This window comes from Jaculus jaculus, chromosome 14 (genome assembly GCF_020740685.1).
Source record: "Jaculus jaculus isolate mJacJac1 chromosome 14, mJacJac1.mat.Y.cur, whole genome shotgun sequence".
NCBI classification, from domain to species: domain Eukaryota; kingdom Metazoa; phylum Chordata; class Mammalia; order Rodentia; family Dipodidae; genus Jaculus; species Jaculus jaculus.
Window position 1 is genome coordinate 40,473,728 of NC_059115.1, and position 27,442 is coordinate 40,501,169.

A 27,442-nucleotide genomic window follows, 5' to 3' on the forward strand; every position below is an offset into this window, starting at 1 on the left:
CTTTTTATCAACTGCATTCACTTTCACTCTTTCCACTATTAATGGCATTTAGTTGCTTGTTATTTTGGAAGCAACTCAAAGGTTTCCTGTCTCCATAGCAACGAGGCCACTTTAAACATTCACTCAGTATTGAAACACAATTGCCATCCATTTACTTACCCGACTTAACAGTGGTTCACCATTTTTTAGCCACCTGTATGTAGGCTTGGGCCTCCCATTGGCTTTACATTCCCAGAAGACATTTTCTTCCATGGCCACATGGATATCATTTATTTTTTGAACCCAATTAGGTTGAGCTATAACAGTTTAAAAGGGGAACAAAAGGTATATGTTTAGTGTGTGCTCAGTCTTCTTTTACCACATGCAGTCAAGGGGCAAAACAGACTTAATCAAATTCCTTTTCTACCTGTTATAGAAACAAGAGTGGAACTAGGCTCAGTGAGCACCTATATCTTCTATGAATATTATGTTTGTGGTCCATATTGTAATAATAGAAAACAGAGTAATAAAACTTCCTTTGTTCTATAGGTCAAGATTTGTTATTCCTTGAGTATTATTACTTTCTCATTCTCAACCTCTCTCTCTCTCTCTCTCTGCCTCTTTTTTGTCTGTTGCTCTCAAATATATAAATAAAAATTATTAAAAAAGAATGTTAATTCTTTAAAAAAATATTTTTTTCTTTGAGAGCGAGAGAAAAAGGCAGAGAAAGAGAATGGGTACACCAGGGACTTCAGTCACTGCAAATGAACTCCAGATGCATGTGCCACCTTGTGCATCTGGCTTATGTGGGTCCTGGGTAATTTAACTTAGGTCCTTTGGCTTTGTAGGTAAGCACCTTAATCACTCATCCATCTCTCCAGCCCTCTTTCATCTTTTTTAAATATAAGAAACCTTCCATAGCAATCTCATCACTGCTGGCTTGGTTCACAAATTCCCAACAAGAGACTCCATTTCCAGATGCTTTTACACTGGTAAGATCATGTTTCTTGTACATATATGAAGATAGGGAAAAACTTTCAGGTTATTTACTGATATTTGTTGCAGATTCCTCTAAGTTAAAGAGAGAGGAAGGAAGCTATGATTCAGGAAGCCAAGTTAGGGAGCCCTGAAACTTAAAGGTCACTCAACCATTCCCCAAGATTATGTTAATTAGGGTGATGGCAGGATGGAAGTTCCAGAGATGCAGGAGTTCAGTAAGTCTGGGAAAGGGTTGCAATACCCCACTGTATGGCTACCTAGAGGGGAAACAACTGCTTGGAGATGATACTGTCTGACTGAGCTGCCTGCAAGGGTCCAGTGTTCCAGAGATGAAGCTTCCACGAGTTGTCACCTCTGCTGAGGTGGGCTTTCTGGTGAGGCAAAGCAGCTATGGGGAGGTCGTCACCCAGGATGGGACACAACTTGTCATAGTGTGGTTGCCTTTGAGTCATCGGTCGCTTGTGTAAGCAACTCTTCACCTTGCTCTATAAGTAATCTCTATAAACTCATTGGTTCACAAAAACTGGTTTTGGTGTAATCATCCTTTGTTCTCTCTGGGGAGAAGATGTGTGTTTGTATCACCCCATAGAAAAGTTCTTTCTGCCTCTTCGCACTGAGTGGAAAGTGGTGAAAACTGAAACAAACTTAGACATAGAGATGGAAGCTATGTAGCAGGGAACTTTGGACTTTGACTAGATAGAGCAAATCAAACACAGTCAGAGCTACTTTTAGACAGAATGCAAGATAGAAGTTAGGTTCTTATTTAAATCATTCCATACTGGAATCTTTGTTGCTAGCCTAGCTTATCCAGTCCCTGGCACATTTACTTCCATGAGTTATATAAACAAACAAGGTAGCCTCTTCATAAACTATTAATGTGACTATTTGCTCATTTCATATTAACAGAGTATAAGCCTCAATAGTATGACCCTAGAAGGCAGAATACTTGAGTGAGTGATGGATCTAAAAATCATTTTTAGAGAACTAAGGTCTACTGACAGTCTTAAAAAAGCAGCATTTAATTCCCATTTTACCCACTGACAAACATGATCCCCATTAACCACAGTGGGCCCCATTTCTGTGCTTCAGTTGAAGTTGTTGTTCATTCTTCCCCAGTCTAATGGATGTAGAGACAAGAGTTCATAAAGAGTGCAAATATCACTTGCCTGAAGCACAATCCATGCTTTCATCTACAGTGGTCACTATGTAAATTGAAAGACATTTTGCTCAAAGTCACATAGAAGATAACCTCAGCTGTCATTCAGGGCATTTCTATAAGGTAATTCCTTCCAATATTATTTTAACATTGGCACCAGTATTAATTAAAAGCTGTTACTGAATTCTTTTTTTGTTTGTTTGTTTGTTTTATTTATCTATTTGAGAGCAACAGACAAAGAGAGAGAAAGAGACAGCGTGCGAGAGAGAATGGGCGCACCAGGGCTTCCAGCCACAGCAAACGAACTCCAGACGCGTGTGCCCCCTTGTGCATCTGGCTAACGTGGGACCTGGGGAACCGAGCCTGGAATCAGGGTCCTTAGGCTTCACAGGCAAGCGCTTAACCGTTAAGCCATCTCTCCTGCCCAAAAGCTGTTACTGAATTATTAAATATTCTGAAAATGCCTTTTAGCTGATAAGACCTCAGTATCTCCATTCAGTGTGGCTTCAAGTCACCCATAACTTAATTAAAAAGGGAAACTGGTACTGCGTACCTTACATTCTCAATAATAAACAAAACAGAAAAAAGAAAAAAAAAAACCCTCAATGAGTCACTTAACCAGCAGAGGTCTCTAGGTCCTTGAATAAGTGCTGCTTTCTTCTTTTCTTATCTATGAGTAATTTCATGTTTTTCAAAGAGCAAAACACAATTTTGCAAACCCTCTCCTGAAGGGGATGATGCATGGCTGCATAAAAGGGGAGGCCAAAAGGGTCAACTTCAAAAAAATATTCTAACATCAACTAGCATTAGTTTGAATGAAGGGTTATAACCTACATCCTTGAAAGAGCTACAAGCTGGCTGCTGCTCTCCATCACTGTGCTGGTAATGTGAGGGAAGCTCAAAAGGTAACACTCTTCCAGGGCTCTAGAGGGAGAAGCCAGTGTGCAAGTCCAATAAGACTAACGTCAAGGTGCGCCTGATTTCACATTCAGCCCACTGAATATTTACCCCTTGCAGAGTCCATGGAAACAAAGCAAACAAGAAAAGGTAGGGAAATCTGTATGGAATACTAACTAGGAAACCAAACTTTTGAAAGAGAGTAAGGGAAAACAACAGAAGGGCAAATGTAACTTGTGAAGCAATGTCAAGCTGGAGTTCAAAACGGAAACATCAAAACCAGATGCACACAGAAACTTCATTGTCAAAGATTCTCTACAACACTGGAGCTCCCTCTTCAAAAAATGGATAGCTAGGAGCAAAACCTTGCCATCTTAAAAACCTGGTGGGCTAGCACATGGAGGGCCTTGAGAGAACTTTGAAAAGACTGAAAAATTCAAACTATTTAGACACTCTTGGGGGCTCATTTTGTTTCTTCCAATGGAGTCATGAGATCAGGTGCTCAAGATGAATGCACAGTGGCCAAGGTGAAATCAATAAGTAATTTGGTGTTTGTGAACAAACATCAGGTCAAAATCAGTTCTCAGAAGCCAACTCTGACATGATAGTAGTAGGTTTATCTCGAAGTAAATACCTGGACACATATCCAGGGAGATCAAAATGGAATACTGTTACATCATGGCAATGAATGAAATAGTCTTTAATGTGTCAGATCAAGATCTACATGGCCTTGAATGATGGCTTAATGGTTAAGGTGCTTGCCTGCAATGCCTGAGGACCCAGGTTCAATTCCCCAGTACACACATAAGCCAGATGTACCACATATCCCATATGCTTGATGTTCATTTAAAAGTGACAAGAAGGGCTGGAGAGATGGCTTAGCGGTTAAGTGCTTGCCTGTGAAGCCTAAGGACCCCGGTTCGAGGCTTGATTCCCCAGGACCAACGTTAGCCAGATGCACAAGGGGCGCATGTGTCTGGAGTTCGTTTGCAGTGGCTGGAAGCCCTGGCGTGCCCATTCTCTCTCTCTGTCCCTCTCTCTCTCTGCCTCTCTATCTGTCGCTCTCAAATAAATAAATAAAAATAAAAATAAAATTTAAAGTGACTAGAAGCCCTGGTATGCCCATTTCTCTGTCTCTTTCTCCATATGCCTCTTTCTGTCACTCAAATAAATACATGAAATATAAGACAAACATGTACAGAGTGTAAAACCCCTGTGTAGTCAGAGTTTTCACTCCTACTCATGTCAAATGGATCCTAAAGAATTGCAGGAGTTCTTATTTATAAAATCTTGTACTTCATAGAAATGGTGCATACGTCTCTATATCCCAGTTCCAAATTTGCATATACAAAGCATTTATTGTAGAAAACATGATTTGTGCTCCACTCCTGAATTGTTTGGGCACATGGTATTGATCAATTTCAAACTTCAAATACAGCTTTTAACTCTATACTCAAAATGTAAGTGCAAGTTCATAGGAAGGTCTAGCATGTGAGCTCACTACTATTATACCAGATGCATTCCTAAGTATGCTTTATGTCATAATGTAAACCTATCAAAAACTTTAAACAAATTCTCATATTAAAACAGCAAAGTCGGTTATGTGCTTTTACAGTTGTTCAAAGCTTAAAGCAGAAGTATCCCTCCTAAGCCACAGATTCCAATAGAAGATTGAATGACTGTGCTGGGATTTGACTCTGTCATTCCACTCATCTCTTAGATAAACAATCTCTTCATTTTGATCTTTTGTCCAATAACTGTGAGAAATGACCTAAATCAATGTTTGTATATTCTAGCCATTGGATTCGTATAAGCAACTTATCCAATAATAAATTCCATTTCAAATATAATTTAAAATCAATTGGTCAAACAATTCTCAGAGATAACTGGCTCTCTAATTTTCCCACATCAGAAATTCCTAACCCAAAGAAAGGTCAGCATGTTTTAGACCTTAGAAACTAAAAAATAATTTAAAAGAAAGGGCAGGATAGCTAAAATCTTTTAAATAGTGATTGTAAAGTTGCCCCATAGACATTTACAATCATTTCTGATTGCTTATACATCCTTAGGGAAGATGAATCAGTTCTAGAAAATGCATACTCTAGCTAACATTGCTTTCTACCAGTAGTGGGCTTTATGGAGCTAAGGTCATTACTTAGCTTCAGTTTATCACCTGCATAAAGGTGATTCCAAAATACTTATCTTCTGCCTGGGATTCTTATATTATTTTTAGAGTTATCAAGATATTGTAATTTATTTTAAATCCAATGTTCCCAGCTTTGGCACCACAACTAATCACTTTCCAGTGTGATTAGAGTCTTTAAAGTGGTTTATAATTACAGACTTTTCTTAAGGCCCACACTTTCCATTCACAGACACAATTGGAAGGAAAGTGCAGCTTTACAAGAAATACTTATGCTGCATTAGGAGATAGGGTCCAACTTTGACTTCTGTTCAGATATGATAACCTCTGTCTTCAGGTCCTTGTCCACTACCCACACAGCAGTCATGCATAGGTTTACAACTCAATTCTATAAAGCACTTCCTAGAAGATAGCACTTCAACCAGAGCAGCTTTGCTTTGTTTGGGCTATTGAGAATTTCATGGAACAGTTCAGACAAAACACTGTTTGTTTACTAAATATATATACACTTTGAAATAGTGTAGTGTGCCAACATGGTGTTTTTAAAGACTTTTTATTTTATTTGAGAGAAACCGACAGACATATAGAGAGAGAATGGGCACACCAGGGCCTTCAGCTGCTACAAATGAACTCCAGATGCATGCAATACCTTGTGCATCTGGCTTATATGGGACCTGGGGAATTGAACCTGGGTCCTGTGGCTTTGCAGGCAAGCACCTTAACTGCTGAGCCATCTCTCCAGCCCCAGTGAGATAACTTGAAGTTTAATGTGCAGATGTGGTGTCTGGAAGGGTAGTGGGCAGATATGGTATCTTGAAGTGTAGTGTGATGACATGGTATTTTGAAGGGTGGTATGGTGCTATAGTATCTTGAAATGTATAGTGCTGATGTGGTATCTTGTATTGCTGTAAGAAGAGCTTTGCATGTGAAGTAGGGAGGTTGATATCTAAGTTTTCTCCTTGAATTGAGAGAAGGTTGAACTTGACCATGTTCAAAGTTACCTCTGACCCTAATATGTGAAGCCTTAGATTTAGAGAGGATTTTAAATGAACTAGATTCAAATTTATTCTGGTTTCTCTATTATTTTTGCTTAATTTTTATCTGCACTTCAGCCTCCACATAGTGTTTCTCTGGATATGTAATTATTGGGATGAATTTGTTCACCTCTGTTCACTCAAGTGTCATGTAAAATAACCCATGGTCACTACTTCTTTATGGAATACCTTACCAGCATCACCTTCTTAAGCACATCATTTTTAAATAAAGTCATGTAGACCTATCTGCATTTTATCATGCAGCCTAGGAATATTTGGGTCTGGTTTTAGTATCTGGTGGTTGGGATTGGCACCCCAACCTTTTTGGAGCCACTGTCCAGTACCTATTTGGGGGGCAAAAGAATTGGGGGTATTAATCTGGACCTATGGTTCTCAAAGTGAATCCATGCCATCCTCCTCTTTTAGCTACATATCTGTTCAAGAGCAGATTATCCTTATATACTTCAACCAAAACTGTATATAATGACAGATTGAGTTATAGAAATACATCTGAGAATCCTTCTGTTGAGACAGATATTTAAGACATTTTCAAAAAAACAAAATAATGCCATCCTTCCCGATGATTTTGGTGTGGAAAAATAGAATCTGTTTCCTTAAAATGTATTAACTATCTCACCATGCACTGGTGGCATTTTTGCCATTTTAGAATCAATCATGCTCTGAGTTCATTCTTAGTTTTAATTTATAACATGGCACATATTGGAGAATATAATCTATATAAGTAAATGATTTTTGAGGCTTCCCATGTTTTTTCAGTATAGAAAGGAGGGTTGAAACCATATGATTGAGAACTCATCTATCATATAAATGACTACACCTATACAAAATTTGGTACAAAGAGTTCAATGGATAAAAGGTGTAATCAGTACATTTTGTCCTTGGTGGCAATCCAGAGCAAGAGGATTGAATTACATTGTATTGGTATAATCCTTCCTTTCAGGACTTAAAGTTTCTCATGGGGTGAGGAACCTTCACCCCAACTCCTGTATCACTTTCCACTGTATATTATTTACAGTATGTTCTCAATGTGCACTCCTTGAATAACTCTGATGATTGACTTCTTCAGGATTATCAGATAAAAGAAAAGAAACAAAGGTTATTGACTTTGCATAAAGTGACACTCGAGGGAATTGAGGGTCTTGGTATCAGCTCTCCTCAGGACAATTAAGCAGATCATTGCTGTACTGTGAAATTGTCTTATCTGGTGTGCTCATCTTCTGGTCACTCTGTCCTTTAAGCCACTTTGCAGGGTTGAATATTATCGAGTAGTCGCATATACATGGCATACCCATGGGGAATTAGGAGCTGTGCTACAAAATGCTTCTGTAATCACTTATTGATGACCTTAGAGTTACTCACACACCATCTTCAGTGTCATCAAGCCCACAGCTTTGCCTTTGGAGCTGCAGGAGGGTAGCATTCAATGTCTAGACACACAGCTTACATGGAATGAAATAAAAATATTTTTTTTTGTTTATTATTTTTATTTATATTGAGAGTGACAGACAGAGAGAGAGAAAGAGCCAGAGAGAGGGAAAGAAAATGAACTCTAGATGCAAGTGCCCCCTTGTGCATGTGGCTAATGTGGGTCCTCGGGTATAGAGCCTCGAACCGGGGTCCTTGGGCTTCACAGGTATGCTTAACTGCTAAACCATCTCTCTAGCCCAAGCAAAAGAATTTTTAAAAATAGCTCTTTTGAATTCATTCACCATGTAACCAACTTAGAAAATGTAGTGTAGAAAGGTCAATTATCTCTTTAGAAGTTTCCACTGGTGACATTGGTAGTCAAGACTATGCAGAAAGAGTACAGGAGTGATGATGGTACTCCTACTAGCATATTTCATTAAGCATATTATATTGGTAGGGATAACACAGGCAGAATAACATGAAGCAACTAGTCATTATCTCTAATTTCCATTTTATGGTTTTTTTTTTAATTTTTATTTATTTATTTATTTGAGAGAGACAGACACAGAGAGAAAGACAGATAGAGGGAGAGAGAGAGAATGGGCGCGCCAGGGCTTCCAGCCTCTGCAAACGAACTCCAGACGCGTGCGCCCCCTTGTGCATCTGGCTAACGTGGGACCTGGGGAACCGAGCCTCAAACCGGGGTCCTTAGGCTTCATAGGCAAGCGCTTAACCGCTAAGCCATCTCTCCAGCCCCATTTTATGTTTTTGTTGTGTAGTTTCTTTATGTGTAAAAGTCAAAGAGATGGGCTCAGGAGTTCCTTCCAACTCAACTATTAGTGGAGTGTGAAATACAATCTTGTTTATAATTCAAATATAAAATTCTCAATTTCCCACTGATGATAATTTTACCCTCAAAATACTTACTACATATAGTAGAATCTGTACAAAAGACACTGTTTATCAGACTGTTTTAGTTCATGTTTCTATGTCTAAATGATGAATATTACTCAATTTGTGTATCCATGCAAAAAGTAAGAGACTGTGGAAAGGTGGTGACATGAGTAATTATCAAGTGAACTATGTTCATTGTGTATGTTCCTTTCCTTTCTTCAAAGGAACTATCATTATACTTTATGCAGATTGACTATTGTGCCTCACGTGACAGCAAGAGATATGCTTTCCTGGCAAGATGTGCTCTCTGGTGTAACAGTGGCTATTGTAGAGGCAAACAAATGTTTTTTGGTTAGATTTGATGCCTGGTCTATTGGAAGGAATCCACACCTTGTATAGTAAACCTTGTCAGAAGCCTGAAGCTGGTCCTTTAAAAGCAAGGCTCAGATTGAGTCATTTCTCTGCCTAACATCCTTGAATGGCTTCTTATGACTCAGAATAAAACCTAAACTCTACCTACCTTACAAGAGACTGCCTAGTGGTACTTACTCACTGTGACTTAGTAACTGGCTTTCTTGCTGCATCTCAAACTTGTGAAACAATCATCAACCTCTGGGCTGTGGCACTTGTTTGGAAGGCAGTTCCCTGCAGAAGGCTAGCTAAAGTGTGCATTCCTGGTTTTAGCTCAGAGGTTTGTTTAACTGTGTGAAATCATTTCCTTAATGGTAGTTCCTTTTAATCAAAGCAACAAAATTCTTTTATCCATTACTTTTACAAGTATGTGAAATTTTCTAGTCTATTTTTATACTTCATAGTACTTTACTAATTTTCAGTGGAATATCACATCCTTAATGACAAACATTTGTCTTGCAGCCCTAGTATCAATTATTGCCCCAAGGTAGACCATAAAAAGATATTTACTGAACAAATAAATAGGTTCTTAAACTTATTTTGTTTGTATAATTAGTTTATAATTATTTTGTTTATATAATTATAATTAAAATTCTTACATTTTACATCTGAAAACAGATCTATTTTAGAAAGATTTTATGACCAAAATATATATATGGAAGAACAAATTAGAACTGGACTGTGCTGTCAAGTATATATCATGGCAAAATAAACTAGGAAGATGTGGTAAAGTAAAAATGTTCTATGTCTGAACTTATTTCAGATCTATACACATACTAAGTAGCACAGCATCTAAACTATATGAGCTCAGCAATGGCACACTGACCATTATTAGAGATTTCTACCAGAGTAATATGGGGACAGTAAAGGCAATAAAGACATGGTCCATAAGTTTGTGGAAAGAGATCAAATGATTTCTGTGAAAGGAGGGAATCAATGTTACTTTTTTTGAAGCCAGAAGAGGAGTTAACACATTTGTTACTTAGGCAGAGAGTTCATGAATGGAATTCAATACGATGGTGCAACAATTATGAAAGCAGGTTTCTAACATAAACACATGGCTTCTAGTCCCTGAGCTATCATTTCTTAATGTTGTAAGGGATTGTCTTGTCAAAAAAGACAGAATGTTTCTGGATAAGTGACTGGGGCTACTTTATCCCTTTTGGGGAATCTGTACAGTGAGTTTAATTATATTAATTTATTTAACTCAGAGATCAAGACATCTAGATATGAGGAACACAGCACTGGGAAAACATCAAAAAAATGGCATCCACATGCTTTTGCATAATTAAACTCTCCTGTGACAATGAACACAGTTAGATAATTTCAGTGTCACTGATATGTTCATTGAGGAAGAACAAAAGAACAAGCATGGTTGCAATAGGCAAGTGCCATGAGAGTCAACCCATGTGGTGGGTTTTCATACTGAGAGTAGCTGACAAGGAGGGAAAACAGTTATCTTCAGAGAGCAGGCAGATTTGACTCCGCTTCTTTCCCTAAGTACAGTGGCAGATAAGTCCCTTTGAAAGGAAAACATTGTTAGTACCTGATTTTCATCTCCAGGGCAGGATCCCAGAAAACATGTAGCATGACACAAGGCTGGGGAGTGACAAGTTGTGTCCTCCACCAAAGCAAATCTAGATTGTTATTTCCTGAGTGGGAAACCTTGATCCACCTATGGAACATAGGAAGCCCTATGCTAATCCCTAGTTCTGCAAAATTTTCTTATCCTTTTAACATGTTGAAATCTGGCATTTCAATTGGAAAGAAAATCATTAAAATGAAAATATCTTTATTCAATTAGTTGAGAAACTCAAATAATGTTTAGGAACAATCAACACTAAAATCAAAAGCCTATTCAAGTGAGAAGACAGAGAAAATGTTCCCCTTTTTACCTAAGTCTGTTCAAGTGGTTGTTACCTGGGCAATTAGTGCACTGGAGATTAAAAAAAAATCTGAAACATTTATAAAGCATAGAGCAATCTCAACTCATTGAATCAATCTCTAACCTTTCCATTTAGCTAATGGTTAGTGTGTTTTTCACTTCAACCAACTGAATAAGGTGCAAACTATCATAATTTAAGAATGAGTAATCATAAAATCTTTTATTCAGTATGGATAGAAAGGCAAATAAAGAGTAGATTTATTGAAATAGCTGCCCAAATCACTATGTGAAGAACATTCTAGAATCTTGTAGGCTTTCCTATCCTATCTGTTGTATCTGGAGTGTATAAGTCCCAAATGCTATACAGGAAGTCAGCAGAAGATAATGAATATCTCCTCAATTTCAATCAAGTGTCTAAAACACCTTATATGATTGTTGAACACATCAGTTAGCCATAATTTCAAATTATAATGCTTAGGAAAAGAGTTGATGATATGAATAGATACTTGTGCTGCCAGTTATTGCAAGAAACAAGAACATTCAAAGCTTTTGCTCCAACTTCTCCACATAGAAGTGCTTGCATGATTTTAATATGCAGTGTGGCTTATTTATTGATTTATTTATTTGGTTTTTCGAGGTAGGGTCTCACTTTAGCTCAGGCTGACCTGGAATTCTCTATGTAGTCTCAGAGTGGCCTCGAACTCACGTTGATTCTCTTACCTCTGCCTCCCGAGTGATGTGATTAAAGGCGTGCGCCACCACACCCAGTTTCAGTGTGGTTTATGTAAATTATTCTTAGCCAAGCATGGTGGTGAACACCTTTAATCCCAGTACTCGGGAGAAAGATGTAGGAAGATAATGGTGAGTTTGAGGCCACTTTGAGAGTACATAGTGAATTCCAGGTCAGCCTGGCCTAGAGTGAGACACTACATCAAAAAACCAAAAAACAAAAAAAAAGATCTTAAATAGTTATCAATCTATAATGTTTAAATACTATAACCCAGAGAGACAGGATTTAGGTATGTTCAGTTTGGCATTACTCAATTTTCTTTCAAAATATCCACCTGATAGAATCCTTTTCAAGATGTCAAATCAATAGCCTCAGTTTCTAGGCTAGACTTAACATAACCACGTGCTACAGATTTTACATTTATATTATGCTTGGATGGATGCTGATGATTGGATTGGAATGGAGCAGTTGCACATTAAAAAAGTCTGTGGGGTAGGAGATTTGTGAAGTTCCACTCTAAGAAGAACTGAATTTGGATAGTGTGCATTTTGAAATGTCCATGGCACCACATTAAATTGTTACCAAAGAGGAGCAATTATAAAGGATTAAAACAAGCCTCAAATCAAAATTCAAATGATGCACAGAGCATAAACTAACTCTCCCCCTCCCACTCTCTCTCAGCCAAAGATAGGAGCAGGAATAAGTTTCCTATGCCAGGATTATAGTTTAATGGGAAGTGAACAGCAAGTCCTACTCTCTGGAAGTGTGTTCACATCACTATCCATCCCTTAAACATTTCAGCTTAATTCCTTCCTCTCTGTTCTAAAAACATCCTTGCTCCCCACCCACTTTCACTTTCTACATCCAGAATCATCCATGGCTTGCTAATTATGTAGCAAAGCAAGAGGTTCCACAGTCCTTTTCTTTATATCCTTACTGCAGACAGCCCAGTGGATGGTTCTAACACAAAGACATTCTAGCATCTGGCAAATGACAAGCCAGAATTGTAAACTTACCATAAAAAGTCAACTGTCCCTTGGCTACATTCTTTCCTCTAGAATTTTCAGCCACACATTCATATAAGCCAGCATCTTCCTGTTGGAAATTTGGGATTTCAATAATTCCATTTGACTTGTGTCTCCTGGCTTTCCTTGCTATTGGTTTTCCATCAGCTCTTCTCCACAGAATTGTTGGGACTGGGCTGAGAGAATAAAAAGGAATAAATCAAATTAAAGAAAACTGTATCTTTTATTTGAATTGATGCAAATAACTCTTTTTTGTTGGTTCCAAACACATAAACTCACTCATTTTAACATATAATTTTAACAACATTTATACCTTTAGTATTGTTATTTACTTAATATTTTTCTTAAACACATGTGACTTTTCTTAACCTTAAACAAGGTAGGTAGCCTCCTTTGCAATATTGAAATAAAAGAATATTTTTTCTATTTCTTTTATTTTTCTAATATATTTAGTTTTTCTTAATTTTGAATGTTAAAATAAATTAGACCTAGTACCTCTGTGGCACAAATAACATGGCTGTAAATTACTACACATTACTACACATTTCTCCTTCTGAAGTGCAGTACCAGCTGAAAAGCGATATTGTATGAATTTCCAGGTTCCAGCACTAGGAAACAGGCATGTTCACTTTCTTTCTCTCAGAATATTCTAATCTAGAGTACAGCTGCTGTGAGACTGCTATGCTGAGGGCACCTCATAGGGGGCTCCCATAATGAGCCTTGGTCAGTTGGTCCAGCTGTCTAGCCTTGCCACCAAGACACCAGAGAAATGTCACTGCAACACGCTGAGCTCTCTGCTTCAGCTGACCTGTCAGATCAACACCACCACATGCTCTATGATGTCTCCCAGAAGAAAAGCATCACCCAGCCAAGCCTTGCCTTGAGAGACAGAATAAGATGCTATTTGTTCCTTCTGTTTGTCATACAGCAGCAGACAGAAGAAACAACCTATTCTTATAGATCTTATGGGCAACAGTGTGAGCACCATACTAGAAGTTACACCCACACACTGAACAAAAAAATTAAAAATAATGAGCTCATAAAATCTGGGAGATACAACCTAGTTGTTGACATAGAGGAGCAGCTCACTTAGAGCACTCTGATCTTCAAAACACAGTTGGTTCTTATTGTCATTTATATATTGAAAACCTTACCAATTTGTTGCAGTCTGTTTGGAAGGTGATTTAGGGAAATTCTAATTAAAGTAGCAAGACAAAGAGCAATCTGCAAGGTCATAAAGTACTCTCTAGGCATCCAACCTCCCCCTCTCCCCGAAACTGTTTAATACACATCTTAAAGTGTAAGGAGGGTAGCAACAGGCCTGCAAATGAATGGTTTCACAAGCCAACCAGTTTCATATGCAGCTTCCTAGCAAGGGATACAATTATTTACTGACTTATTTTTCACCAAAACACTCACAGAGAACTAATCACACTAAAGACTTGCTAATCTCCTCTGAGAAATCTGAGATGGTATTTAAAAAATTAAAGCTGTCAACTCTACTTATATTTGTTTTTAAAGGATTTAAGTTCATTAGAGAGAGCTTGGCTCAAACTGCAAAAGAGGGCTTTGTCCAAAGGACATTATAGATGTTTTACATTCACTGATATGTATACTTAATGCAATCCATTAAAAGTTACTGAACTTAGACTAGTCTTTCTGTGCTTAGGCAGACAATGATGTGTTTCAGCAGCTAAATGTGCATATCCAAACATTTCTGTGTGGAACAGAAGAGCCCAGTTGGTGTCTTTTGTTTTTATTCTGTGCTATTCACACATTGTGAATAGTCTTTAATTCATAGCCTCTTTGAAGTATGACCAATGTGAATTTTGCTTTCCCCACAGGTTTTTCAAGGTGTCATCTGGCAAAATTCACCAAATATAGATCCAGCTTAGTATTTATGTGCTCTTACCTTTCACCTGTTGGATTTCATATATGCAAACAAATACTTGAAAATTTTGGAAATGCAGCCACATTGCACCGTATCCAATCTGCTTCTGTTTTCAGCAGTAAATCGTAGGCATTTTACACTTTTTACATATTATCCGTCAGCTTGCCTTCAATGTCTGTGGTGTTCAATCAAGTAGCTATATCGTGATTTATTTAATGTGTATATTTTAAGGAGATAAAACTACTACTGCATTGAAATATTCAAAAATAAAGATAGTATTGTAGCCTTATTGCCATGAGTTGAAAACATATTGAAACCAAAATAACCCTTATATAGATGAAGATAAAAACCTAAAAAAAAGAATATATTTTATAGTTTGTATAAAATACAAAAATAATTTAAAATACTGAATGTTGGTACAAAGGCTGGCCAAGAGCTACTATTGTTACCTTACTAAATATATAGGAGTAGAAAAAAATGCAAAATTAGTTTCCATAAGTATGGGATCTGAGAAAAGAAACTGATATGGATCCTGAAAATACAAGAGATTTAACTCAGCATTCTTATTGAAATGACAGGCTCATCTGTTGATGCCAAACCATTTCTGTTGGTTAGTGGCACATAAAACCCCAACTGATCTGCATTTCATTTTTTACGTCCTCTATCAGATACTCTATGTAAAAGCTAAGTGGTTCTCAAGTAGGCTCTTTTAAAGGGTAATCCAGATTGCATACTAAAGTTGTGAATAACTTTTAGCCCAGTCTATAAAATAGAGACTCTCTTAGAGAATATTAGGTCTTCTCTATCTCCAGCCAGAGCAGAAGAAAACCCAATGAGGGAAAGGAGAGTGACAATTTAAAAAGAAATTCAAGAAAAATTTGATGTGCCCTCTGTAAATTGAGCTAGAACAGAAAGTTTCAAATAGTCAGCTTGCCTTTCCCTCAAATGCAGGCCATTGTTTTCCTGTCATTCTGGGTTAGACAGCATGCACATGAGAGGTCATAAAAACAGAACAAAATACTTTTTGAGAATTGCCCATTCTCTGTTCTTTGTGGCCATGTCAACAATGTGGCAGCTCAGTCCTTGAGCTGTTACCTTTTTCTCTCCATGGGGAGAAGGCAGAATCAAAGATACATATTGAGAATTACAAAGAGGAAGGCCTGGCTTACTTTCCAGTCACCCCAAAAGCCATGGTTGTGAACACTGTAAAAGAAAGTCTCTACCTTTCCAAGCTGAAGGAACAAGCAACCAGCACTTACTTTCCTAAAGCAAAGCACTCCAGTCTGACCGTTGTTCCTTTCTCTGCCGGGACTGTTTCGGGGAACTGCACTTCTATTTTGGGCTCATATTCACCCATTACCCCTGTGAATAAACAAAGGAGCTAAGTCTCAGAGATGTTTTACAGATGTACACAAATGCTTTCTGTACAAGTAGGAACTCATACATTGTTATGTACACAATTAATGCTCTAGCAATCATGAAACTGGCTCTTTCCTTGATTACTGCAAGATAAAACAAAGGTATGACAGTGCTACCCTATCTGCTTAGGATTAAATTTTCCATTCATACAGCTTTCTTCCTAAGTAAACTTTTCCAAGGCAGTTTTAGGGGGAAAATAGGAGTTATAAATTACAAGTTGCTAGGAAAATCATAATTTTGGAATATACAGCACAAGATAAAAATGTTTAAAACACTTTATAATGCATGTATCTCTTATGATGTGGAGATCAGAAAATTTTTTCTCAGTCACCTTCTGGCAACAATTCTACATTCACAACCAAAGCCAGTTTGAATGAATGTCAATGAGAATATACAAAGCTACATCAGAGGCTTGTATTTCATATTTTGAACCCATGAAAAGTAATTAGCATCCACAGTAAATAGTTTTTACATTATGCCTATCTTGCTAATGGCATATGTATTTTATAAGCCATATTCTAAATTGAATGCTCAATTACACTCAAAGTAACATTCTAGCAAGTATGTCCAGCTTTATAAGTAAATACTCATCAGTTATTTATCATCAGTATTTTTACCTTTTTGCTGCTATTATAGTTGCTTTAATGCATTTATTCCTATCTGATTTCTGGTTATTTCTCATGATTTCTGACTCAATTATATTGATAGAAAATCTGGAATGATTTAGTTCATTGCAGAGTGATAGGATTCCCAATTTCATCTCTCTTAAGGCTTCTGTGGAGAGACACAGGTGTAGCAAAAAAGAGAGAAAATGATACTCATTTTTATAAACACTTTCCTGTGCTGTTTGGGACTAGAAGCCTCTGGAGGAGCCACTCTGTCTATAAGGAAAGTCAGGCCTATGTGCTACATATTTACAGTGCTCCTAAACCTATAAGGTACACTGTCACCTGGTGAATTTGCACATAGCTCTGCTGTGGTTTGTTTTTGTTTCCTTTTCTCAGAATGACAAGGAATATGGGTATAGGAATGGACTTTGAAATAACCTTGCCCAGTTTCCTAACCTTGATGTTCATAGGTAACTACTTCTGGATGGTGAACTCAAGCAAGGCTTATGCCTGAAAAGGGTAAAACTGCAGTGTTGAAGCGATCCTTCTGGTAACAAGCCAGGTTGTAATCTCAAAGAGTTCAAATAGTTTGTGTTTAGACCCACAGATAGCTAGGTAATGCTCCAGGCTAAAGTTCGGACCCTGGTCCTTCATCTCCATGTTTTAGTGTGGCCATTCACTGCTGCAATGCCTAACACTGTAAAGCTAAACTCGAAAGAACTCTGAACTCACACATTACTGTTCACATACAAAGTCATTCCCCATTTTTTTATTTTTGCCAGTGTCTTGCACAAATCTTCTTTCATCTAAATTTAATGGCCTTCCTTAGAGCCTTTGTACAAAGCTGGCTTGGCAATGATGTGCATACACACTCACTGCAGCATTCACACATAGCTGCTGAACTCGCTAACAAACTATGTAAAGTTGAATCATCATCTGATAAATATCAGTAGAGTGCAGGAAGTGAGTTAACACCTTTTAGTACTGTGTACATGGTGGTATGTTCTGAAAGCAATGTTAATTGAGAACAAGAACTGCCTTGAGAGAAAGATCTTTGTCCTTGCAGGAAATAGAGACAGTCTTTGTTGCATGGTATCATGGGTTGAGGGGAGATGAAACTATAAGGTTAAAATTACAAGGGTTAAAGATGACTTGGAGGTAATCAAGGTTGTCTCTAGCCTCTCTCTTTCTATCAGCGTCACATACTCATTGTGTTTCTTTAATCCAGCTCTGAAAATTACCACAAGGTTCAAATGCATCTTATATAACATTTCTTCTGTGAAAGAGAAATCTTCAGTAGCATTGTAGACTCAATATCCCTGAATGGTTACTTTCTCATTCAAAATCCTACCACATAAGGTATAGACTGGAGCTCTCTCTCCCATGATTGGTACATCTTACTGTCTTCTCTCATATGTATGACTAATTCTCTAGCCCACAATGTTCTTTTTTTTAGGATCATTCTTTTCCTTCTCATTTCTCATTGTTTCCATAATTATTTTCTTTAGAAACAAAATTTTGAAATCTAACTTACATATTAACAATTAGCCAATTTCAAAGTATTTTTATTTATTTGCAAGCAAAGAGAGAGAGCAGGAAGGAGGAAGAGGGAATGGGTGCATCAATGCCTTCTGCTGCTGTACACAAACTCCAGATGCATATCCCACTTTGTGCATCTGGCTTTATGTGGATACTGGGGAATAAAATTTGGGTCATCAGGCTTTGCAAGCAAGTACCTTCAACAGCTGAGCCATCTCTCCTGCTCAACAATTAGCTAATCTTTAAGGCACAAATAAATGATTTTAGTAAGTTTGCTGAGTCATGATTTAGAGCATTTTTGTCACCAAAACAAGATCTTTTATGCCCATTTATGCTTAATCCCCATGCCAGTTCAAAGCCTGTGCCACCTCTAACCTGCTCTCTTTACATTTGCCTGCTCTGGACATTTCCTACCAATGGAATCATGCAGTATGTGGTCCTTTGTGTATGGCCTTCAATCAGATGACCTGATTCCTGGACCATCCAAGTTACAGAATGTATCAGTACTCTGTTCTGACAAAGCAAAATAGGATTCTACTGTGTGGATATAGCACTGACAGGGTATTGTTCGAGCTAATACTCAGGTGTAATCCTTCCTTCCTTTTCCGAGGTTCTGGTGGCAGCTGTCAGGTGTCATGCTAATATCTGCCTGTATGGCGAGCACATGACCTTCCCTCTACGTGTTTTCTTAAACACAGTTGGATTAAGGGCCCTTCCTACTCTACTATGACTGACTTCATCTCAACTAATTGCATTTGGAAGCTAGTGTCTTTCATTGCTGAGCACTGAATCATCTCTCCAGGGACAACTCCACTTCTTAATAAGGCTTCTTTCTGAGGAACTGAGAGTTAGGACTCTAACATACTCTTCTGAATGTCATGATTCACTGGTTGAGGGGAATTTGGGATGCTTTCATAATGCTAATAATGCCTTCCGTTGCTGATAATGCCACCGTGAGCACTGGCAGGCTTTGTGTGGCATGCGTTCTTTTGGTTTGTGTTCTCCATGGCTTTCCCATACATTACTGTGGGTTTTTTTTTGTTGTTGTTGTTGTTGTTTTGCCATTTTTTGTTGTTGTTTCAAGTTTCACTGCAAATGATGCTATCTCAGAGGAGAGAGTAGTGTTTTCTAGTCACCCCATCTAAAATACTATTTTTTTTATGCTAACCTTTAGATTCCTTCTGTTACTAGTCCCAGTTTTTGCTTCCCTTGTTTGTTCATGTGTTTGACTTCTATCCAGATGACAAAACATACCATTAAGAGCCAGTGTATCCTTGCCATCCTATCTTTGATTTCATTCTTTTTGCTTAATATGTGTTCAATAAGTAACTACCAATATAAAACATTCTACAAACTTGGAGCACCTTTCAAAGCACCTTGTTTCTTGTTATTTTTGTAGTTAATTTACAAATTATCTCTTATGCTGTATGTTTTAGCTCATAGAGGAATGACAATTATTTTTAATTTTTTCTGTGTTTTTATAGGTTCTAGCTCAGTACCAAGCACATGAAGAAAATGTGGGATGAACAGGAATGTGTGGAAAAGATAAGGTGCTGTTGGAATGGAGGCCACTATACCTGTGGCCCTTGATAGCTATTGAGTCATACATGTACTTTGTAATGATGTAGGCAATTTATTAAATGTCATCATATTTATAGTACAAATTTCTTTGATTACATCCTAAACTCAGACACACAGTGCAGGTTGTTTATATGGAGTGGATTCTTGGTTTACAGTAATCTATATATACAGCTATAGGAATGCCAATAGTTGTCAATAATAACAGAATCTGCATACACAGTAGTACCTGCAGTGTGTAAAGACAGTTTCACCACTGTCAAAGGACAGTTTCTTTCATGTTAACAATTTTGCTTTTATTTTTCCACATTAAGTATACATTCTTTTGCCTTTCTGACTTTTGAAAAACAAAAGGCCCCTTACAACCAGAGCATGCTTCTCAAGGCATCCCACTGACCACTTGTACATCTTTGAACTTAATTGGTCTGCAGATGCTCAGGTAATTTAAAGACTAATTAAGTTAAAAGAGCAAAGACATCAATAGACTTGATCCTGAACATTACTAAGAATATTGGAAGATATAAAGGTTTATCCAGGTCTATATAACCAAGATAGATTAGAAAGCATTCATAAAATGTACTCTACATAATTTCTGCCATACTTTTGATAAAGATTAGGAGCAAAGTTGGCCTTTTTCAGGTAGTTAAGGACACAGGCCAAAAAGGACATAGGTGCTGACCTTCCCTGTAGAGACTAGAAGGCAACTCCCATCCATGGCAACCAGGAACAAATTATTGGTTCATCCTCTAGAAGTCTTACTGTGCATTTTCTCCACCCATAACCTCAAAGCCCTCTATATACATTAAACTAATGAAATTCATCCCAATCTGACACCTGACTTACATCTCCAAGTCTATGAAATAACTCAAACTAAGACACCATGCAGATTACCTGGTCAGGACCCCTCCTAGCCTGGGAGCTTTTCAGCTTTGCTTTCTGCTTGATATTCCTAAAGTAAATCTTTCACTCACCCTTCTGTGTGTGTATACTTGACATAAGACAAAAGCTCAAGAGCTACTAGTTTGCAAAATTAGAATGAACTTTGAGTTGCACTAACCCCTAAGCAACAACTATCCAGAACCCAGATGGACTCTGTTACTCTCAAAACCAGTCATGCTTCTTGTCTGCTACATGGGTTATATGATTTTCTTATTGAGACTATCTCTGGTTTGAATTTTAAAAGGTACTTTAATCTGTGATTTTGCACACAAAGTGAAAACATCAATTTATTAAACTGCAATGTCAACATCTTCTGTTCTTTGTTGTAAGCAACTCACTACAACAATACTGAAAGTTATAGCACTTGAATTACCTGTGTTAAAGTTCTGAGGATGAAGGCATTTTACTGTTCATCTTCCAGGTAGTCTCAGTAAATGCTCAATACCAACCATAAATGATTTACTGTACTTATTCTAGGGTAGGACACTTGTTGGATATCACAGTCTGTTTCTAGTCTTCATGGTTTTGATAGGCTGTTAGTGTTTGGTTCATGGCATAGTGATGTGGCGTCTTCAGGCAATTATTAATTATTTACTGAATAAGTAAAAGACTTAATTTTATAAAGAAATCCAGCTAAAATTCCCTAGGTGTTACTTGTGAAGTGGCTATTCTCCCATTAAACCACTTGGTGGGCTTGGGTTTTTAATGTACAAAATAAAGGTAAAGTCTGAGAATTTGTATGTTTAAATAGCTTTCAGAGTCACTTTTGTAACCATATGCAAAAGTGAGATTCTTCCACTGACATTAATAAACCAGTGGAAGGAGCTAGTCCTGGAGGGGGGGAAAGTGAAGGACATAAGTGAAGGACATGCCCACTGGGAGCCTGGACTATAACTAGGTGACCTCATGGTAATTACTGGCTATTCAAAACCTGGGCAATTATTAAAAGTTGATGTTGGGGCTAGAGAGAAGGCTCCATGATTAAAGAGGTTGGCTGCAAAGCCTAATGACCCAGGTTCGATTTCCCAGTACCCATGTAAAGCCAGATGCACAAAGTGGCACATGTATCTGGAGTTCATTTGCACTGGCATTCTCTCTGCCTGTCTCTCTTCTTTTTATCTTTCTTGGCTTACAAATAAATAAATAAAATATTTTTTAAAGTTGGTGCTGATGTCTATAAGAACATAGAAACGAATGAAATAATTAAGAATTTACCAAATATGAAAAAGAAATCAACCACATGCAGCGTTTGTTTAAGGATACTTTGGAGAGCACTTGGCACTTGTGTGGGCAGAAGGAGGCCCCTTTACAGAGCTGTGTGCCATAAGAATTTGCCAATGCCTGCCTTAGCTGGAATCTGTGCTTGCTAAATTAAACCACAGATAGAACATTCACCACTGCTCAGAGAAGGAGATTCTCCTGAATAAAAGACGGGCCAAAATTGTTTGAGAAAAATCCCCACAATGATTTTCTTGAGAAAAGAAGCCACATTATCTGTATTCAATTATATATATTTTTTTGATTTATCATATAACTTACCTTGACTGAGTTTGTTATTTTGTCATTGTTAAAAGGACATGTTTTATCCTGGTGTGAAGAAAGTCTAGTGAACTGTCCAAGGATCTCTATTATCGTGCCCCACCACAAACACATTAATTCCCATTGAGAATGCAGCAACAACTGCTAAACCAGAACCTTCCCACTGATGGGAGATGCAAGGTTTTGTGCCACGTCTTATACTTGTGGTTTTGAGATAGTTTCAGAAATACATGACAAGTAAAAAATAAATGCCATGTTTTGACTTACATCAAATCTGAGCTTCCTTCATTGCTTTCCCATAATTTAAATGTAGACAAAACTCTTCCCAGAAGACTGTTCCATATAAAGAGATACTGACACAGCCAGGTATTTCTGCCTTTTGAGGACAAAGTGTTTAATAGAAATTTTGAAGTAATTTGTTAATCATTCTCAGTACTAGAAAAAGATTGCATGGTCTTCCTTTTAGAAAAATATTTTATTTATTTGCAAGGAGAAAAGGGAAGGGAGTAGAGTAGTGGTAGGGAAGGAGAAAGGGAGAGAGAAAAAGAGAGGGAGAGAGAGAAAGAGACACAAGTGAACTCCAAATGCAAGCATCTCTTAGTGTATCTGTCTTTATATTGATCCTGGGGAATCAAAAATGAGCCAGCAGGTTTTGCAAGGAAGCACCTTTAACTGCCAAACCATGTTCCCAGCTTATATATGGTCTTTTTGTACTCATATATGCATCTGGTTAAAAAGTTCTTCATATTGTGTTGAACTGAATATTCTCTCTGCCACTGTATATGTTGACCCCAGTTCAAATTTTTGGGGCAACAGAAAGCATTTTGATCAATGGGAATGATAGTATCACATCACTTGGTTGGAAGTACGCCTAGCTTTTCTGTAAAAAGCACAAGTTTTGAGAGTTTTATTTTTACTTTATAGGCTAGAGGATGTTACTATGCAACTGTCCCATAGCAGCTTGAAATTAGCTATAGACAAAATATCATCAAGCACATAAGGGTTGTATGCCAATAAATTTTTATTAGCAAAACAGGTGGGATGCTCACCCTTCCTGATTGATTAACTTAGCATTGAGAAAATGGTGAAGATGGTAAAGTTGAAAGAATAACAAATCACCACATTATTAGAACTAACATGATTTCAATAAGCTTGCTATATACTGAAGAATTTTTAGGGGTATTAACATGACTATGACAGAAATATCTAATCAGAGAATGTGATTAAAAATAAATAGGGATAATTAAAATTAAAGATTTTATGAATAAGTCATATGAAAACCTATTTCTTCATGATGTAAGAATTATATATGTCTTTTTAAAAAAGAGTTTGGGCAGAAGTATCTTGTAGTGGTGGATTATGTTTTTCTTAGAAGGCATAGGTAATTACAGAAAATTTTCAGTGCCATAGGTGGGATACCTCCCAGTGGGTTGTTGGTTGGGATTGTTCAGATGCCCCTCAAACAATACAGACTATTGCTAAGGCTCTTGGTTGGTCACCCAAACAAGATGGTTATACCCTATTGCTAATGATAACACATGCTTTGACTGCAGGACACTGATGAATCAAGGTGGAGCTGAGCTGGAAGTCTCCTCCCTGTTGACTAGTGGTCATAGTTCTGAAAAGGGCTATGTTTGCTGGATATAAGAATATAAGAGCCAAAGATGGGAAGAGTGCTTTGAAACAGCACACAGACACAAAGCGGTTGACACTACCTATGAAGACCTACAAACTATGAGGGGAAAATAAAACAACAAAATCATGACATCAAAAAAAAAAAAAAAAAAGACTAGATGGAAAGAGGAAGAAGTTCAGTGGAGGCGGGATATAAAAACTGGGTGGTGCGAGGGAATTATGGTCAGTGTATATTTTGCTTATGTATAAAAGTTGCCAATAAAAAGTTAAAGAAGGGCTGGAGAGATGGCTTAGCGGTTAAGCGCTTGCCTGTGAAGCCTAAGGACCCCGGTTCGAGGCTCGGTTCCCCAGGTCCCACGTTAGCCAGATGCACAAGGGGGCGCATGCGTCTGGAGTTCGTTTGCAGAGGCTGGAAGCCCTGGCGCGCCCATTCTCTCTCTCTCCCTCTATCTGTCTTTCTCTCTGTGTCTGTCGCTCTCAAATAAATAAATAAAAAATTTAAAAAAAAAGTTAAAGAAATAAGTTATCATTTATAATATCTATGAAAATTATAGAAAATCTACAAAATAGGCAAAAATATCCAACATATCAATGGAGAAAATAAAAAAAGCTTCATTTAGTAAAATGGGCCATGGCCATGACCTGCCTATGAGAGGGCTTTTATCTACCCAAGGTTTAAATGAATCTTGTGCCTTTTTCTGGGAATCCTTTTATCATTTTAGGTTCTCTAACACCTCAGGGAAGCCTGGGCTGATTCCTAAGACCATGCAAGTCTTTCTTACCTCCAAGATGTGAATATAAACATAATTTCACCCTCTGTAATAGATCTCAGAACTGAAACTGAAGCAAAGCTGGTTTAAATCTCCGTTCTGCCTCCAATGTAGTCTCACCCTTGTTGTACACTACAATGAAACTTCTTAACCTGTGAGTACAGAAAGACTCCTGTGTCCTTAATGACAGGGTTATAATTGGTAGACCCCATGGATATTTGTTGGTTAAATGCATGATCAAAAGATTGCCCCAAGTCACTTTATACTGGGCTGGATAGTCCTACCTCTTTCTTTTACTCCAATTTCCTTTGATTTTAAATTTGCTGTTTTGGATTCAACTCACTAATTCTAGTAAAAAAAAAATAAAAAAAAAATTTAAAAAAAAAAACCTTTAGCCCCTTTGCTAATTTGGAGTTCTCTGAGTATCTAATTTTCCATGTGCTGGAAATCATGACTTTTGACTGCACAGTGTACCACACACCATTTTCAATGAACAGATGTTTCCTAAGCAACTAGCCAAATAACCATCCAAGACCTTTGGCCTCCATGGACTTGAAATGGAATTGGATGCGCTGCAGGTCTAATGCTGACTGCCAAGTTTCTATGTTTGTCAATCCTTCAAAATATCCACAGCTATTAAGACTCTATTAAATCAGATTAGCAATGGCAGTTTAGCAAGATTTCTCACATTCTTTAGTCATTTAGATGTTCTTCTTATCAAGCATGTTTTACGCCCACAGATCCTCAACTGTGATGTTGTTAGGAAATTAAAAACATGACATGATTGCTGAGACAAAGCTACACAAAAGTCACAATTAGAAGTGGGAGTTAAAGAAAGCAAACATTTTGTTACAAGTTCTTACATAATACAAAATTATGTTTAAATTGAGGACATACTTTTGCCTGTTGCCTGTCTAAATGCTAGGTTATCAATAAAAGGTTATAGGCAGGTCAAATACACAGTACAGGAGATTTCTCTCCTTAAAGTCTGAGTTTGGGCTTTGAGGCCTGGGTTACTTAAGTGGCCTATACATAAAGCTAATTTTTTTCATGAAGATAAATAGTGGTTGGTAGGGCCGCATGAGGCTCAAATGCACAATGTGTGGAACATTTATGGTAAGTAGTTAGCAAGATCATAATGGGGGATATTTGATAATGTGGCAATGAAATGCCAGACTTATAGTATATTCTACCTTTCTCTTTATCATTTGAAACAAGTATTTTATTTATTCATTTATATGAGAGAGGGACAAAGGGGTGGAGAGAGAGAATGAGAGAGAGAAAGAAAGAGAGAATGAATGGGAACACCAGGGCCTGTAGCCACTGCAAACAAATTCCATATGCATGTGCCACCTTGTGCATCTAGCTTACATGGGTACTGGGAAATTGAACCTGGATCCTTAGGCTTCACAGGCAAGTGCCTTAACTGCTAAGCCATCTCTCCAGCCCCCTTGTTTTTATATTTTGTTTAAAATGTGGATCTTTGGGATGGGTATATTCTTTTGTGCCATTAGAAGGTTTAATGATGATAGAAGTGAAGGCTTACACAGCAATTCCCTATATATTGATGATGTGAATGTACCTTGTTGCCTGTCAAGATTGTTAGTATTTGGAGGCAACCTGGCCCAAAGCATGGTACTTGACCAGACTGTTGAGTAGTATTTGATATGGTTTTTTTCTTTGCAAATATTGAGGTTACAGTAAGCTAGAGCTATGGCTGCAATCACCTCCCTCAAGAAGAAAATTAAGGTATATCTTACTTTATATGACTAATCTTTATAAACCAAGAAAACTAAGGAACAACGAAATGGGACAAATGTATCATATCAGTTGGTGGAAGACCTAGGCCTCCATAACTTTTTCCTTTTGTTTTTTAGATTTTCACATGTTAAAAACATATATTTGAGTCTCTTTTCAGGCATTTTGACTTAGCATGATGCTGAGTTCAGTCATCATTAGTTAGTCTTTTTTCCACTAGGTTAAAGCTGATGTGAGCTGTGAACATTAAGTGCTTCAATGCTAAACTTGATTGATGTTTTCCTGGTTAAATAAAATTAAGTTGGGGAAAACAATGAGGGCTTATAAAAACATGGTCAGAAACTTTTATTTTGCAAACATAAATACACATTTTAAATATTTTTATTTTATATTGAAATATAGTAAACAGAAAGGTAAAGTTTACACAAAGATAATACATCTAATGTTTGCAAAGATATCAACATATATACACTTAACACTATAAATAAACATGGGTAGGAAAGAGAAAGAAAAGAGATTTGAAATTTTAAGACAGAATAAATGTATTGTTACTTATCACCTTACATTTCTTCTGTATAAAGTTCTAATTAAGGATAATAATCAAAAAATATTTACTAACCATTGTATAAAGCATGGGCTCATTGGACAGACCCATGTTGTACACTGCTTGGTATAAGCAAAATTAAGAAGTGCCCAGCCAATCTCCCATAGTCTCAGGAAAACAGAGCAAAGGCAAAGTCTACATAGGAATTGTTTTGTGCTCAATTATGTGCTTGTGCATGTGACATACACAGGAATCCTTAGACTTTTGCTCAATTTCTCATTTTGATGTTAACACTTTGTATCTTTAGTTGGTTTAGAGGAAGCCAAGGGTAATGGCTGAAGACAGAAAAAATAGACAAGATGGCTATGATCACATTCTTTTATCTTGGCAGTAACTCTGTTATGTGGTCTGTTGCTTTGTTTGTGGGAGTGCAGAGACAAATCTTAGATCTGTGTTGAAAGCTCATTATTATGAAGAGACATCAGTAGGGATAATACTGATCAATGGACTACTTTAGCACCTTTGGTAATAATAATTCAGATTCACTTCTGATTCACACCTGTTCCTGTCAGAGTGCCTAAGCAGCAGCACGTGTTCCCACACATCAAGTTACACTATGTTTTTCAGAGCAGATTACAAAT

General features: G+C 37.4%; 1 protein-coding gene across 10 annotated transcripts in view; it reads right to left on the reverse strand.

Moving 5' to 3' along the window:
* Cntn4 (contactin 4) overlaps positions 1 to 27,442 on the reverse strand; it is a 1,052,004-nt gene that overhangs the window by 191,934 nt on the left and 832,628 nt on the right. For all 10 annotated transcript variants that reach the window (XM_045133612.1, XM_045133613.1, XM_045133605.1 and 7 more), the window contains 3 exons: positions 15,732 to 15,834; positions 12,573 to 12,757; positions 160 to 296 (listed from right to left, as the gene is read on the reverse strand). In XM_045133612.1, the coding sequence (XP_044989547.1) occupies positions 160 to 296; positions 12,573 to 12,757; positions 15,732 to 15,834 (425 nt within the window). The remainder of the gene's footprint in view (positions 1 to 159; positions 297 to 12,572; positions 12,758 to 15,731; positions 15,835 to 27,442) is intronic.